The sequence below is a fragment of the Pecten maximus genome, chromosome 11 (genome assembly GCF_902652985.1).
Source record: "Pecten maximus chromosome 11, xPecMax1.1, whole genome shotgun sequence".
NCBI lineage: Eukaryota > Metazoa > Mollusca > Bivalvia > Pectinida > Pectinidae > Pecten > Pecten maximus.
Genome location: NC_047025.1, coordinates 9091118 through 9105928, shown reverse-complemented (window position 1 = coordinate 9105928; position 14811 = coordinate 9091118). Strand labels below are relative to the sequence as shown.

The 14811-nt window shown below is 33.6% G+C and overlaps 1 protein-coding gene across 1 annotated transcript; it reads left to right on the top strand.

The window, feature by feature from the left end:
- The first annotated feature begins 1208 nt into the window (after positions 1-1208).
- On the top strand, positions 1209-12146 carry LOC117337852. The gene is made up of 10 exons (XM_033898980.1): positions 1209-1285; positions 2059-2175; positions 2403-2528; positions 3126-3251; positions 5683-5808; positions 6804-6923; positions 7733-7846; positions 9033-9173; positions 9763-9891; positions 11897-12146. The coding sequence occupies exons 1-10, from the start codon at positions 1222-1224 to the stop codon at positions 12028-12030; spliced, it is 1197 nt and encodes a 398-aa protein (XP_033754871.1). The 5' UTR covers positions 1209-1221; the 3' UTR covers positions 12031-12146.
- The last annotated feature ends 2665 nt before the right edge of the window (positions 12147-14811 follow it).

Sequence of the window (14811 nt, the reverse complement as noted above, 5' to 3'; positions counted from 1 at the left end):
TCGTAAGTCCGATTGAAATTTTTTCCAAAAGTTGAGGTAATAATAATTAAGAGGTAAACATTTCAGGTCTTTGAGAATTTTTACTGCGAAATTCACCCATTTTCAAAATGGCTACCCTGGAGAAAATTTGAGCTGAAGGACCCAACTTTTTTTTTTGATTATGTGTTATATGAGACCCTAAACTTTTGTTATAAACCATAATTGTCATATTGAATTCAAGAATTTGAATGAAATACTCCAAAACTTTAACACTAAAGTATATGGGAAAACAATTGGTTGGTTGGTCCCTATAGATACTAGCGATGTGTAGTGCTTGATGATTCCTTGTGTTATGTTTTTGTACCGTCACGTTTTTAAAGTTGTACTAAATTGCAGTGTGGCACAAACATGTGAATAATTTGTGAGAGATAATAGATGAGTTTACGAAAGCTACATATGCGAATTCACCTCCTACCGGGACAGTCCCTCACTAAATACCGATTAGTATGATACTGATTTGAAGGGGAAAGAACTAGAAACGCCGTATTAGTAGATAATGCATGGATTCCTCAAAGGCATTTATCGGATAATTAGTATCCCTGGTCAGAATCAAATACATTCGTAGGTACGTTTTTCAAACATTGTCGCGTATATTCATTGTTTTAGTGGTATATTATCCACAATTTCCCATGTTTTATTTAGTTACCGTTACGTGACGTATATTTAAAAGCCGTGACATACACATACGATAATGAACAGTGAGCCGGTTCGATAGTGTGCCATATCACGACCTTCGGTACCCGATATACATCCACTTTGGAGAATCTGATCTATGTATACTTAAGTTATATTGCAGTTGCACAAAATTGTTTGAAAGGATGAACGATCTAAGTATGAGTTAGCTTCAGGAAACAGTCTTCTTATTATTCCTTATAAAAAACACTTATGATGGCGAGTCATTGATGCTATATGTTTCACTACCACGGTTATCATACATCGCAGTCACTATCCCTACCAATTTACTTTATCAAAATAACACACTGCGTTTATGCGATTGCTAACGCAATTACAACGCCCTTCAATTCATATAATTATAAATTGTAATGCTACTTCTTATCTTTATCCATCTATTTTGATGACCTTTATTTATTTGGTTATTTTCATGTGTTTATTTATTGATTGATTTTTTTAATTTATTTTGTAGATCTGATCATTAATTAATTTTCGGTTTCAGACTCAGCAATGAAGAGCATCTGGCTGGCGTTCATTGTTGGTTGCCTTATTGGCATGGCAGCAGCACAAAAAGGTAAAACACTCTATCTTCAATATACCCAATCATACCTTACCCATTCAAAGCAAAAAGGTTTTTACGTTGGTGATTATTGTTTGGAAACAAATCAATTGTTTCATGTATGTATTGTTTTCATTTAGACAATATGATAACTAGTTTGTGTCATTTTTAAATAGAAAGATAATTACATTGAATGGTTTCCTTCAATGATTCATTCAGACATTTTATTCATTATGGAAAAACAAAAACAGCGTTCTTTTGATATTATATACATGACTATTCAGGTTTACTTCGTACAATACTGACAATGTCTGCTAAAATATTAACTATTCGGGCTTTTTGTATTGTGACATTGTCACTATTTCTACCTTATATATGTTCATTCCATCTATTAGTACTTCGACAGACATTCGTCCCTCCTGACTGTAGTTATTATTAGGGCTTCTACAGCCCCTAACAATTACATAATGACCAACGTTTTTGTCATATCTTGCTCGTGACTGGTATTACTTTTACAGAAAAATGCATCTGTCGTGGTGAATCCCTTTTTTTCTTTCTCACGATATATTCATGTTTATGATACCAACTAATCCTGCAATAAATATTCCAAACTAGTTACCCCAGCCTCACTGACGCGTCATAAAATTACCAAATTGGCTTCACCAGGAAAAGTAATATTCATTATTTAGCCTCTCATGTTACTGTATTTGCATAACTGTATTGATATTCAAGGGCGATTTCCTTTTGTGTGCCTTCTTTAGATTTGTTTCGATATATTTTAATTGCAGGCTGCAAGGACAAAAAATCTGGCACCAAGTACAATGACGGCGACGAATGGTTTGATACAGATCTCAAATGTAGATTCTACCGATGTGTTAACGGCAAAATCGAAAAGCAGGCCAACGGTAAGATGAAATTCCTGTACTGACAGAGTACGTGACAATTGTGATTCATAATATCTGAAAAAAATATTTCAGAGGCTTTAGTACGGATGATGTTATTACATTGAATGTCTGTCTTAAGAATAATTGTTCTCATTACGATTCGATTTAATATAAATTTTGTTATTTCGTTTTACTTTTTTTTGTGATTTTTTTTTACTCATGTTCGTGTTCAAACCTTTCCCTTAAAGCATGTATCTGGAGGGACGGCTGTTACAAGGACAAGGCTAAATGGAAGGATGGTTGCCATAACTACTTCTGTAACATGACCCAGCCTGATGAAAAGACAACTGTGTATGCTGTCGAAGTCAACGCAGGTATGTAATCAGATTCATGGGTCGTATTATCACCCTCGCTCTTATCACTGTCCACGTCCGTCAATTGTCTACCATCTAACCCGTTTCCACTAACCAATCGACGACATTTATGTCCATTTATCTTCATCCGTCTCTATGACATTTTCTGTCCACTTAATTTATTCTAAGACCATTTCCACCGAATTACCAATTTCTGAGAACATTTCAATTTCCGTCCATTCACAAATCTTAAAGACTATTTCCACCCATTCACCAATCTCTTTGACTTTTAAAATCAAACGGGGATGATATTTTGGACTATAGTTTTATCATTGTATAAACGGAGACTATACCAATATGTCAGTTTTAAAGTCACAGAGATCTGGTCATTTGTGCGATCTCAAAATAAAAAAGCTATCTTGTTTTGTAAACAGCTATTTACCGATTGTTCGTCGCTCTTATTAAGATACTTGGTTGTACATTCCGTTGTGATATAATGCTAATCAAAGTTACATAATCATATCGTATTTGTATATTAGCTGTCTGTCAAGCTAATCTTGTGCAGGTTACATCATGCAATTGTTATTATTATTATTTTATCTTATTTATTCTTTGTAGGGTGTAACCACAACGGTACATGCAGGAAAAATGGCGAACAATGGAAGAACGAGTGTCATACTTACAGCTGTGTTGTTACAACCAAGAAGGACGGGTCTTTATCTGCTGAAGCGGGACCAATGGAAAGTATGAATACTTGACTATGATTTCGACAACTGCTAGATTCTAAATTCCTTATATTATTACCTTGAACTATACCGTACTGTACTCACTGGAGTTTAACTTCTGTAGGTTTCAAACTTATTTTATTAGCCTGTCTGGATCTTTCACCTGTTAAATGGCAATGAAAAGCTTATACTTATCAAATTCCAATACATGTATTCAGTCACCTGATCATAATGTCTTTATTTTGCATTAGGCAATAATGCCTTTGAGCAAATACAAAACAATTACAATTTATGGTGGAAATTTGATGTAAAATTGAGTAGTGATACTTAAATAAGTACACTAAGGAACAGTAATAATTTAGTTAGCCTGTGCATATAACTAACCGACAAAACCAATTTAGTAAGCGAAGGGTATTCGGACATTACAAAAAAATCAGTTGAATAATCTTTCATTTCTTATTTCATTAGCTTTGTAAATTCTCTTTGGCCGTCATTGCATCAATAGTTTGTTTCCATTCATTTCTCTTTAACCAAGATGTAATTTATTTTGGTCATATTATGATATCGAAATGTTTTGCCTTTTTAAACCATAAACTAAAGAAAGTGTAGTTTGGGCCTTATATTAGGTAGCTAAACTACCTTATGTTAACTTGTAACTGAGCAAAATATCATTTCGAGCCTATTTTACGGCAGTTGAAGGTCCTGCAGGCGGAAACTATATAAGGGACCAACCAACCAATTGTTTTCCCATAGATTTAGTGTTAACGTTTTGGAGTATTTCATTCAAGTTCTTGAATTCAATATGACAATTATGGTTTATAACAAAAGTTAAGGGTCTGATATAATACCTAATCAAAAAAAAAGTTGGGTCCTTCAGCTCAAATTTTCTCCAGGGTAGCCATTTTGAAAATAGGTGAATTTCGCAGTAAAAATTCTCAAAAATCTTAAATGTTTACCTGTTTAATATTATTACCTGAACTTTTGGGAAAAAAATCAATCGGACTTACGAAATTTATATTAACATTTCTTATTAATAGTTACCTATCAGGCTACATATCTATTTTCTCACTTCATAACATACTGGCCAATCAGTGGCTGCCAGACATTTTATCCTTAGCTCAACTTTCTATACGCAGGTGGTTGGTTGTTCCCTATAAGGCACATACGGTATTAATCACTATACATAGGTGGTTGGTTGTTCCCTATAAGGCACATAAGATATTAATCACAGCCTACGGCGCTTCCATTTCTGATCACGATTGGTTGCCACCTGTATTATGGTTTAAATATCGGCATTCAACACGACCAGAACGACTCTGGTCCTCCCTTTCGATATGAACCTAGCTATTAATAGGACGTTAAATAGAAATAAACCAAAGCTGTTAATATTCGATTTTTGAAAAGAGTAGTAAGAATGTATCGCTTTTGCGTCAAGGTTTAGATATTACAGTGAGACAACACTTCAAACCGGTCCTCATTATAGGACCTTAGCTGTAACAAGGGGTTAAACCGTCTAACAGATAATCCCTTTAAGGGTCTGCGTAGGTATAAATGATAACCTTGTGACGTCAGGATTCACATTAATAATGATCATTACTATCGATTCCTACGGGTAATCGGCTTTGACCATCATGATCCGAAGTATAAATTTCTCCAGCCACCTGTTTTATAACAACAATAGGACATTAAATCTACTTTAGTACGGTACATATGATACTGTGCAATAGAAACAAAACGAAACACATACAAACAAACAAAAAACCACTCCTGGTAACCGGATACTAGGATAAGTTGACACTTTTGTTTATTTGTTATGTTTTATTACCTATATCCCAAACGTCCAATCAACTCAGAAATGCCACTTCATCAGACCAGTGAATGATGAAAACGAAACAAAATAAATATTGGACAGAGTTATCATAATATCATTATGGAATATATATACAAAAATTGCAATCGTTAGTGTTTATTGTAGAACCGATTGACATACATATGTTTTTGAAAGAATTTTGTATATATTTACCGTTTCAGAAAGAAGGGTTAGACTAATTATAAAAGTCACCTTGCTGCAGATCAATACACGCGAATATGGCAGATCATGACTTCAAAAATTTTCTTCAGTTTTCCCACCGATTTGAAAAATTACATTGTTGTAAGCTCTAGTCATATGTTCATAACAGAACAAATCCGAACACTTAAAACCCCTTGTTTAGTTTCATTTCTGTCCTCTTCTTCATTCTTCTCTCGTTCTAATACAACGAATATCAAATTGACATCATTTCTTTGAATCTTTTCATATGATTTGTTGTCACATCAAAGTTTGTAGTATTTCATATTTAGATCGAGTTTTATATTTGTAATTTAATATTTGTTTAAGGTTTGGTTACCTGTATATATTATACGTAACAATGTTATCTACTCTCACTTAAGGGTGTACGATATGTTTTCAGTGGGCTGCAAATTCAACAAGAAATGTAAGAAAGCCGGTGATGAGTGGGAAGATGGATGTTTTCAATACTCCTGTGTCGCTTATTCAGAGAAAGGAGTAAAACAAAGCAAAATTAACACCAAACCAGGTAAGTTTTACTTCAGCAAATTTTCCCCTATGCTTTTTTCTTAATTATAAGGCTCTAGCTTTTAATGGTACTGCAAAAGACTACAATGCCTTTCCCCATGAGTAACGGAAGCTTCAGCGAAACTTTTAACGTGTAGAAATAAATCTTTAAACTGTATATAGATATAGATGATTTTAAATCTTAACATATTCACAGTCAATCTTCTTTTAATCGAAGTCGAAGAAATGATGGTGTCATAATTTATCAACGAATTCGAGTGAGCAGATATATTCGACCTATCAGAGTATTCAAGTAAAGGGAGTTACAATGTGTCAATGGCCACCCTTTGCTATTTTTGCCTAGACCAACTTATTAGTTGTTCGGACTGACTGATCTGTTGTCTAGACTAACAAATTTGTCGTCTGGACAAGCTTAAACTATGTCTAGACAAACTGATTTGTTGCCCAGACAAGTTGATACTAACTGGTTTGTTGTCTTGACTAGCTGATTTGTTGTCTAAACGAACATGAATGTTTGTCCTTACCAACTGATTTGTTGTCTAGACAAACAGATACTAGCTGATTGTTGGACTAGCATGCATGTTTGTCTTGACGAATTGAATTGTTATCAATGCTAACTAGTTGGTTGTATAGACTAATTGGTTTGTTTTCTACACTAACGATCGCTAAAAGAAATAATCAGAAAAAAAATTCAAGATAGTGTTAATGCGAATTAACGAGCGATTATATGAATGAGTTTATAATGTAGCCATCCACAAGAAGTTGTCTTATACGTCTAGTATGTAAAGTTTTGCTTTTGTTAGCTCTATATCATACAAGATATGATTAAATATCATCTAATAGTTTTAGGTCATCAAAAATGGATGCAACATATATCTTTTCACTTATGCCGCGAAATATTAACCTTGTAGAATTTAACAGCAATACAATACACTCGCGATATGTAGTGGATATGAAGGCTGTGGGGAACTGAATTTGATATGGGTTTATTTTCAGCATGTTGGGTAAGAGGAACACGAAAATGTATTCCAGTTGGCGGAACCGTTGAAATTCGATGCAACACCTATAGATGTACATTGGATGGCAATAAACTCTCTCTGGAACCAAAGAAATACGGTATGAAACAAGCAAAAAATTACATAATGTTCGATAAACAATGCTCTTCGGATATCATGATACATTGTAAAGAATGGATTAGAATAATTACAAAATTGAGAGGTTATACCACAGTTTCTGCCTATATATTACGATACATTTTACTACAAGTGAAATTAGTTCCGTACGTTTTAGAAGTGAGTAATAAAAAAAACAAGTACCGGAATCCGGATACCATGTACTTAAAATATATAAAGGATATCTAACAGTGTCTTCAGTAATACCAAATATATTTCACGAGTGGGGCTAATATTTTGATATTTTTCACGAGTATTAGCCACACGAGTGAAATATATTTGGTATTACTGAAGACACTGTTAGATATTCTGTTTATTACATTTTTTATCAACGAAAAACCTACCCCGTATGCTAACTAGGCCTAATGTAAACAAAAAAAGTAGTTTCCCCTGTCCAGGTGCTGACATATATGTCGGGCTTTCTGATTGGTCAATTATTTTGGTATTTTCTAATCATTAATTTGATTGGTCAAATCATCAAAAGTGATATTTTTCACTAGTGAAAAATATCACTTTTAAAATAAAATGAATAATTTTTGATATTTCACTGGTAAAAATGTAATAAATATATATATTATTATTTTTACTTTTTAAAAAATAATAATGATACACTAGACTTGGACAATTATAAAATCCACGGGTAAAGTATAACCAATGTAAGAAATCTTTTACATAATAAACATGAAATCAAATGTGTTTGATTGTTTTATGTTTATATTACATTCACCAAATGTATAATATTTTATGTCGCAGGTTGTCCGTACAACAAAGGTTGTGTTTCCGAGGGTAAAACGATCATGAGGCAATGTTCTAAATTCAGGTGTGGACAGAAGGGTGATAAGATAGGATTTATTCCCGACGCACTAGGTAAGTTTGATCAAGTTGGGTAGCGCTGCTGGTAGACTTGTAGCCCCGATATTTCACGTCATCCTTTATGCCATATCTAACTTCTTATGAAAAGTAGAACTTGTTAAGATAAAACGTGTGTGTGTCATGACCTTTTAGTAAATGATTATGTTTTTAAGGTATGTGTACTTACCCTTATATGTTGTTTTTTTCTAATAATTTATATTGATAAACCAAAATTATTGAACTTTTAACAGATTCCCAGAATATACTTAAAGTGATATAAGGGAGGTAACTCTTATAATGTTGTAAAGTCACTGTAAACAATGTATTAGTCAACAATGCAATGTAGTTAAAACAATGAAACCATCGGTATTTCTGATCACTATATCTGGTCAACAATTAAAGCCAGCTTTGTCTCGCCTAACCTCTGTTCTGTTTTTCGGCATAGCCGTATAATATTCTTTTGGTCCCGGATATGACGCGACAGGTGGCGTTATTTTCTACACATGTGATCCCAAAGCATTACTGTCGAGTTCTAAAAGGATGCATCAATTGCAGGCTAAAGTTTTGTATTCTTCAGTCGTAATATACATGTACTCTAAATGTACATGTGTAGTTACATATATTTTGTATCACTAAATTTATATGTATAATTTCACTTAATCTATATGTGTAATAACATATATTATATATTGCTTAATTATGTATACATTTGCGAATTTAGAAAATAAAAAATCATTTTATATCATCTCCGTAAAATATATCTTGGTTTTGAACTTAAGGTTAATCTGCGGGAAGTTTTATTGAGTTTGGTTAAGTACGGTTCCAAGTCCTCATCAACAGCTATGACCATTTAATGGCGGTCTTCCCTGAGTGTAAGATGCATGCGTGTGGTGAGGTGTGTGCTATGTGTGTATTTTAGGAGGCTGCGGTATGTTGGTGTTTGTCTCCTTGTGACAGTGCAGAACTGATACCGACTTTATATTGCAACCTCTCTGAACCATACTTGAGAAGACACCCAGCAGGACACCCCACCCGGTCACATTATACTGACAACGGGCGAACCAATCGTTCCGCTCCCAAAATACTGAGTGCTACGCAGATGTAGAAACATATATTTTTAGAGATTTTTTTTTAAATTTGAATCGTTGAGGAACATTCTCAGATTAATTGAATTATTATATTCTTATGAATCTAACTTTAGCTTGTAGATATAATGGGAAATGCTACCCCGAAGGAAAACAATGGTTCAACAATACATTGTGTGCAACATTGACATGTGGAAGTTTCCCACATAAGAAGAGGAACTACTTAATTAGAATGAGAGTCAAAGCATCTGAACATGGTAAGTTTTAAAATGATATACACTGAACATGACATTAATCCCTAAGTTTTGACTTTATACCTGGTTTGTTTTGTGCTATTTCATAGGAATTTCGCTAATTTATTCCAAATGATGTGCAAAAGTGTAGCACTCATTAAGAGATATCTAGTTCGATTAATTTTAGACGATACGGCACTGAAACAATTGATATAACAATATCAATGAAGCGCATAATTTTATGGCATTAATGATGATTTGTTTCGTCATTAAAAAGAGATTATAAATTGATTAAGATATAAAAGCTGAAAAAAGCACACACAAAAAAACAATCAAACAAAAAACAACAACAACAATCCCCCCCCCCCCCCCCCCCAAAAAAAAATCCCCAAAAAACAAAAACAAAACTTGAAAAAAAAAAGAAAAAAAAAAAAAGAAACGCGCATCGCTTACATACAAACGATAATCATATTTCATAAACTAGTATAATGTAACCAGTTCAAGAAGAGCTTGCTTTGTTATGTAATATGAAATATTCTGATAATCATATTTTTTAAAGTATATTTGATATCAATAGATTTCCACGCAGATTTGCATATTTGATTATTTACAGGTTGTCCTTGGGAAAAGAAGTGCAAGAAGGAAGACGAAACATGGGTGGATAAAGAATGTAACGAACGTGTATGTAAAATCATCCAAAGGAAATACCGTGCCACACATCAGGAACAATTAGTACAAAAATGTAAGTAAACTGATAGGTTTTATCATGTGACGTCATTATAATGGATATCTTAGCGCTATATATTGAATATGTCTGTATGCCATTGCGTTCATACCACCGTAAAAGCAATAAAAACACCGTTTAATGCATATATATTTACATTAAACGAATCGTTGAAATACCTTACGAAGAAAATAAAAGTCGTGATGGGATGCGACGTTGGTAACTAAGGCCGCCGCGGTTGCTAAGATAATATAGTTTCAGTGAATCTACGTTAAGATACCAGTATTGGTATCAAAATTCAAAGAAACAACTCAATATTTTTGTTTAATACATTTTACGTTTTCAATTAATTCACAATCAACAATTTCCGTCTCGGGTTAACTATGGTTGTCAAGCACAGCGGATATCGACACAGATTTAGTAGTGACGTGGTCGAATGTTCGATACGAATTGTACGCTTCAAACATTTGCTGTTAGCTTACCTCGTGGAGAAGTTAAATATTCACTAATTACCGCAATATTCAGTTTTTGACAAAACACTCACTTGACATTAGTTTTGTGTACAGAGATCCTCGGGTAACAGAAGAAAACGCTAAAATTGCGTAGATCAGTCCTTTGAAAATGGCGCCGTCTATTTAACGTAACGTCACAAAGAGACGGCGTCGTGATTATGTTACCAAATCCCGCGCTTATTACTCCGCTGAGCCTTTTTTCCACTGCGTTTACGCTAATTTAACGCAGTCAGAATTTACTTAGCTGAAGAAGGGAGATATGTAAATAGATACATGTGACGTCATTAAAACGGATATCACAGGGTATCTACATATACATGTGATGGCATTATAACGAATATCATAGGAGATTTTCATATACATATGACGTCATTATGACGGATATCACATCTTTTCATATACATATGACGTCATTATGACTGATATCACAGGAGATTTTCATATACATATGACGTCAATATGACGGATATCACAGGATGTTTGAGTTAATGTGACATCATATGTTGGCCTAGTTACAGGTTTTCGAGTATATGTATGACGTCATAATTTGGCAAATAGAACATTACGCTTGAATATATATATATATATATATATATATATATGACGTCATCAGTTGGTAGTTACTACGGGATATTTGATGATATGTATGACGTAATCACTGACCATGATTTAACAGTATCACAATAATAGGTTGTTTTAATATGTATGTACGTTATCTTTGCGAGATTTTACGCACAGCTGGCGTATTTCGGTATAGATATTTGATATTAATGTACATGTATATGTATGTGTGACGTCATCAATTAGAAAGTATTACTCCATGATGCGCGCGATCCCATTCTCCCTGGCTCACTGTAGAGTGTAGTGGTAAATGAAGGATAAACACATTAGTGTTTGTCTATGGGGAGAACGTAGCTATTCCGGGCCTCACATTTTATAAAAATATCTGTAAGAGAATGTCAGGTAATGACATTGTCTCTTCATATCAATAAGACTAGGTGTTTCAACATAATGACCTGTATACGATATATATATACATGTACATGATGTACGTGTTGTTTAAATATATTATGGTATACATGTAGAACCCATATAGTGGTTAGATGGCTTAACCTAGACGACCGGGGTTCGATTCCCCGATCGGACGTGAAAAGTATCTGGTCACCTGTCTGGTTTCCCCGGATAATCCGGTTTTCTCCCACAGTAACACCCCTCGCACACTTCCATCCGGGCCAACAAGTGTGATTAATTTAAGTTGTTATAACTTTTTTTCCCATCTGTAAAATAAATGAAGTTTCGTTTTTATATATTTATTTTACGTCATGTATGTGTATACCACTCGATGCCTAGATATTTAATCATTTTTCTGATTCGGGATTTATTTTAGATCAAATTGATGTTATTTTGCTCTTTTGGCACCAATACAATGAAGTAACATTCTCACCCCCTATAAGTAGGTACATTTTACATTTCACCTGAGAATATAATTGTTTGTAATTGCTCTTTTCCAGTGTGCATGGATTCAAAGGGCAAGTGTGTACCGGTTGGAACAACGGGATATACGTCGGTTGTTAAAGGTGTCAAATTCAACAACTGTTATTGCAAACAGAAGGGAGAGAAAGGTTCCAAGACAAGCTGTTCATAGAGTTATTGCAAACACCCGCTTCGTCCTGTGTAACGCATTACATACACGAGTTGTGTATCACAATTTGATGTAAAATTACATCGCAAAATTTAAATAAAAGAAGAAAATGGCTGTTATAATCTTGTGTTGACGTTTAGTTGAGAAATATTTAGACGAACCAAAATTAGTCCAAACCCATCTTGATCATGCTAAACAATCACAAATCCAAGTAAAAAGGTGTAAAGGAGAATGCATACATGGGCTTTTCAAAAATGACATACAATCATATTAAGTTTGAATATTGTTTTATTATATTGCTTGATATAGACTAACGAGACCGAAGAAGCATTTTTTACCGCAACTACTACTCGAATGTATGTCACAGTGACCTAGTTTTTGTGCAATGTCACCCTGTCTGCAATATATGAACAAATAAGTTTCACTTTATATATGGCATTAGGTCAAAGGTACATAATTAACCTAAATCTAACCTGAGATAGTGTAACACAAATTATTTTATTAAATATCCTGATTAATTGTAGGGTATGTACGAGGCTAAGTATACGTTTGAATTAGAATAGTTTATCATTTACTGACAGTTAGGCAAACAGGTATATACATTTAATGCATTGGACAAATTACCACACATATAGTCAAAATGCCAAATTTGACAGCTACAGAGAAAATGGACAGTGTTATTCTGACTTAGACCGACTTCCACTTGCGAGATGTGTAAGAAAAATAAAAGAGAACAGCGATAGAATCACAAAACTGCGATTCAAACTCAGAGTCGATAAAACGAGGCAAGATATGAAAGAAACGGATACATTTGCATGGATACCCTTGAAAAGGTACAGAATAAGACCAGGCGTTCCGGGGAGAAAAGGCGTCTTATTGTTTAACAACGACACCTATTATGCCAGGCAAGGTAATGTCCGGGTTCGGTCACATTGCTATGGCGGTTCGACAAACATCGAATACGTCTGACTTCATATCGCATAAGAAAAAGTACTTTTCACCAAACAACTGTAGATTTAAAAAAAATATATCGCAAAATAGGTTTGATATGATATAACTGAATCAGACACTTCCAATTGATACCCTGAATATAATCAGTATCTTAAAAAATAGCATTGATTACTGCATAACCTTAACACATACATGTATAGCATTTGCCTCCCTTTACCCATAACGATGTTTTTCTTAGCCTTACAAACGATGAGAAATACTGCGATTGATTAAAACATTCAAAGCGATACTAAATTCAATGAATGCGCATTTTTTAATTGCACATTGACAGATATGAATGTCTAAGAAAGTATGCTCTCATTCAACAACATAATGTATAATGAATCAAATGCGCAGATAAAAAAAATCATTTGCTACATGGCACGTGCTGTCATCACATCGTTTTAAACGCTATGTCTACCATCTGTACTCCGCCTAAGATTTTTTCTTATTAATTGCCTCAAAGACTCGACAATTCACTTGTCTATATTGTTGGTATAACTATATGACCATTAACCTAGCGTATCTTTATGGATTTATATATTTCAAATTATAAAATATTTTCTTAATTTCTCCGACACGCTTGTATATTATGGGAAAAGAAATATGAATGTTGATGTTAACAGACTGTGTACTGATAGTATTTTAGTAACAGGATACATTTTTGAGATACAATAATACACAGTTTTGTTTACATATACATGTAACTTGCAGTCCGAAATATCATCTATACACAACAATTGACCGTCGCCATAAATAATTATAATAGGTACACGTTTGAGGACATAGTATATCTCATTACACAGACTGGAACTAAATATAGGTTAAATACCGATATGTATACACAAATAAATACGGTTCAAAGATCAATTAATAGATAAAAACAGCTTGTTCAATAGATTGATGCCTCGCCCTATGTCATTTGATATATATTGTTGATCTTTGTACCACATACACACCAGGAACAAATAAACGTATGAATGTTGAAATTAGATTTGTCTAAAAAAAATGCATAATTACGATTTTTGCAGAGAAATTTCCGAATTATATATATACATGTATTATCAAAATTTAGTCGTATTGCATTTCATCAGTGTTACGTTTATTTTGAATTAAATTAATTCGTTAGTTTGATATTTTAAACATAGAGACGAAATAACAAGGATTTGCTTTAATGCATTCGTCGACAGATATCAAAATATTAATAAACATTTAAAAAAAAACCTGCCCAGGTTAATTTTGTAAACCAGGTTTACAGTTCTCTAGAAGGATATTCTGTAGGACACAGTCTCTGGTATGAGGCCAGTTGTTCATATGCAGTGAAAGTTCCATTGCGCCCATTTTAAAACATATACTAACGTGTTTCTGATTTTATGATGAGATGCAAAATTAATTATGCATAATAAAATGTACATTAAACATAATGAAGCAGAATGTGAAAGCGGAATGTAAAATAGGAATAGGAAAGCGGAATGTGAATGCGGTTCGTTTTTTGTTTTGTTTTTTGTTTGGGACACCTTAAACCACTCGAATGCGGGATAGGAAAGCAGAATGTGAAAAAGATATAAGAATATGACAAAACTATATTTCTATCTAAAACAAAAACAAAAACAAAATTATTTAAAAAGGCAAATGAAATAACAAGAGAAAAAGACTAGGTTGTCCTTCGATGTATTGTTTTATCAATCAATGTCGATTCCAAATAGTGCCATGATCCAAAAATGACAACCAAAGGATACCAACAATATCAGTATACATGTTTGAGAATGATTACCCGATCGGACTTGAAAAGGT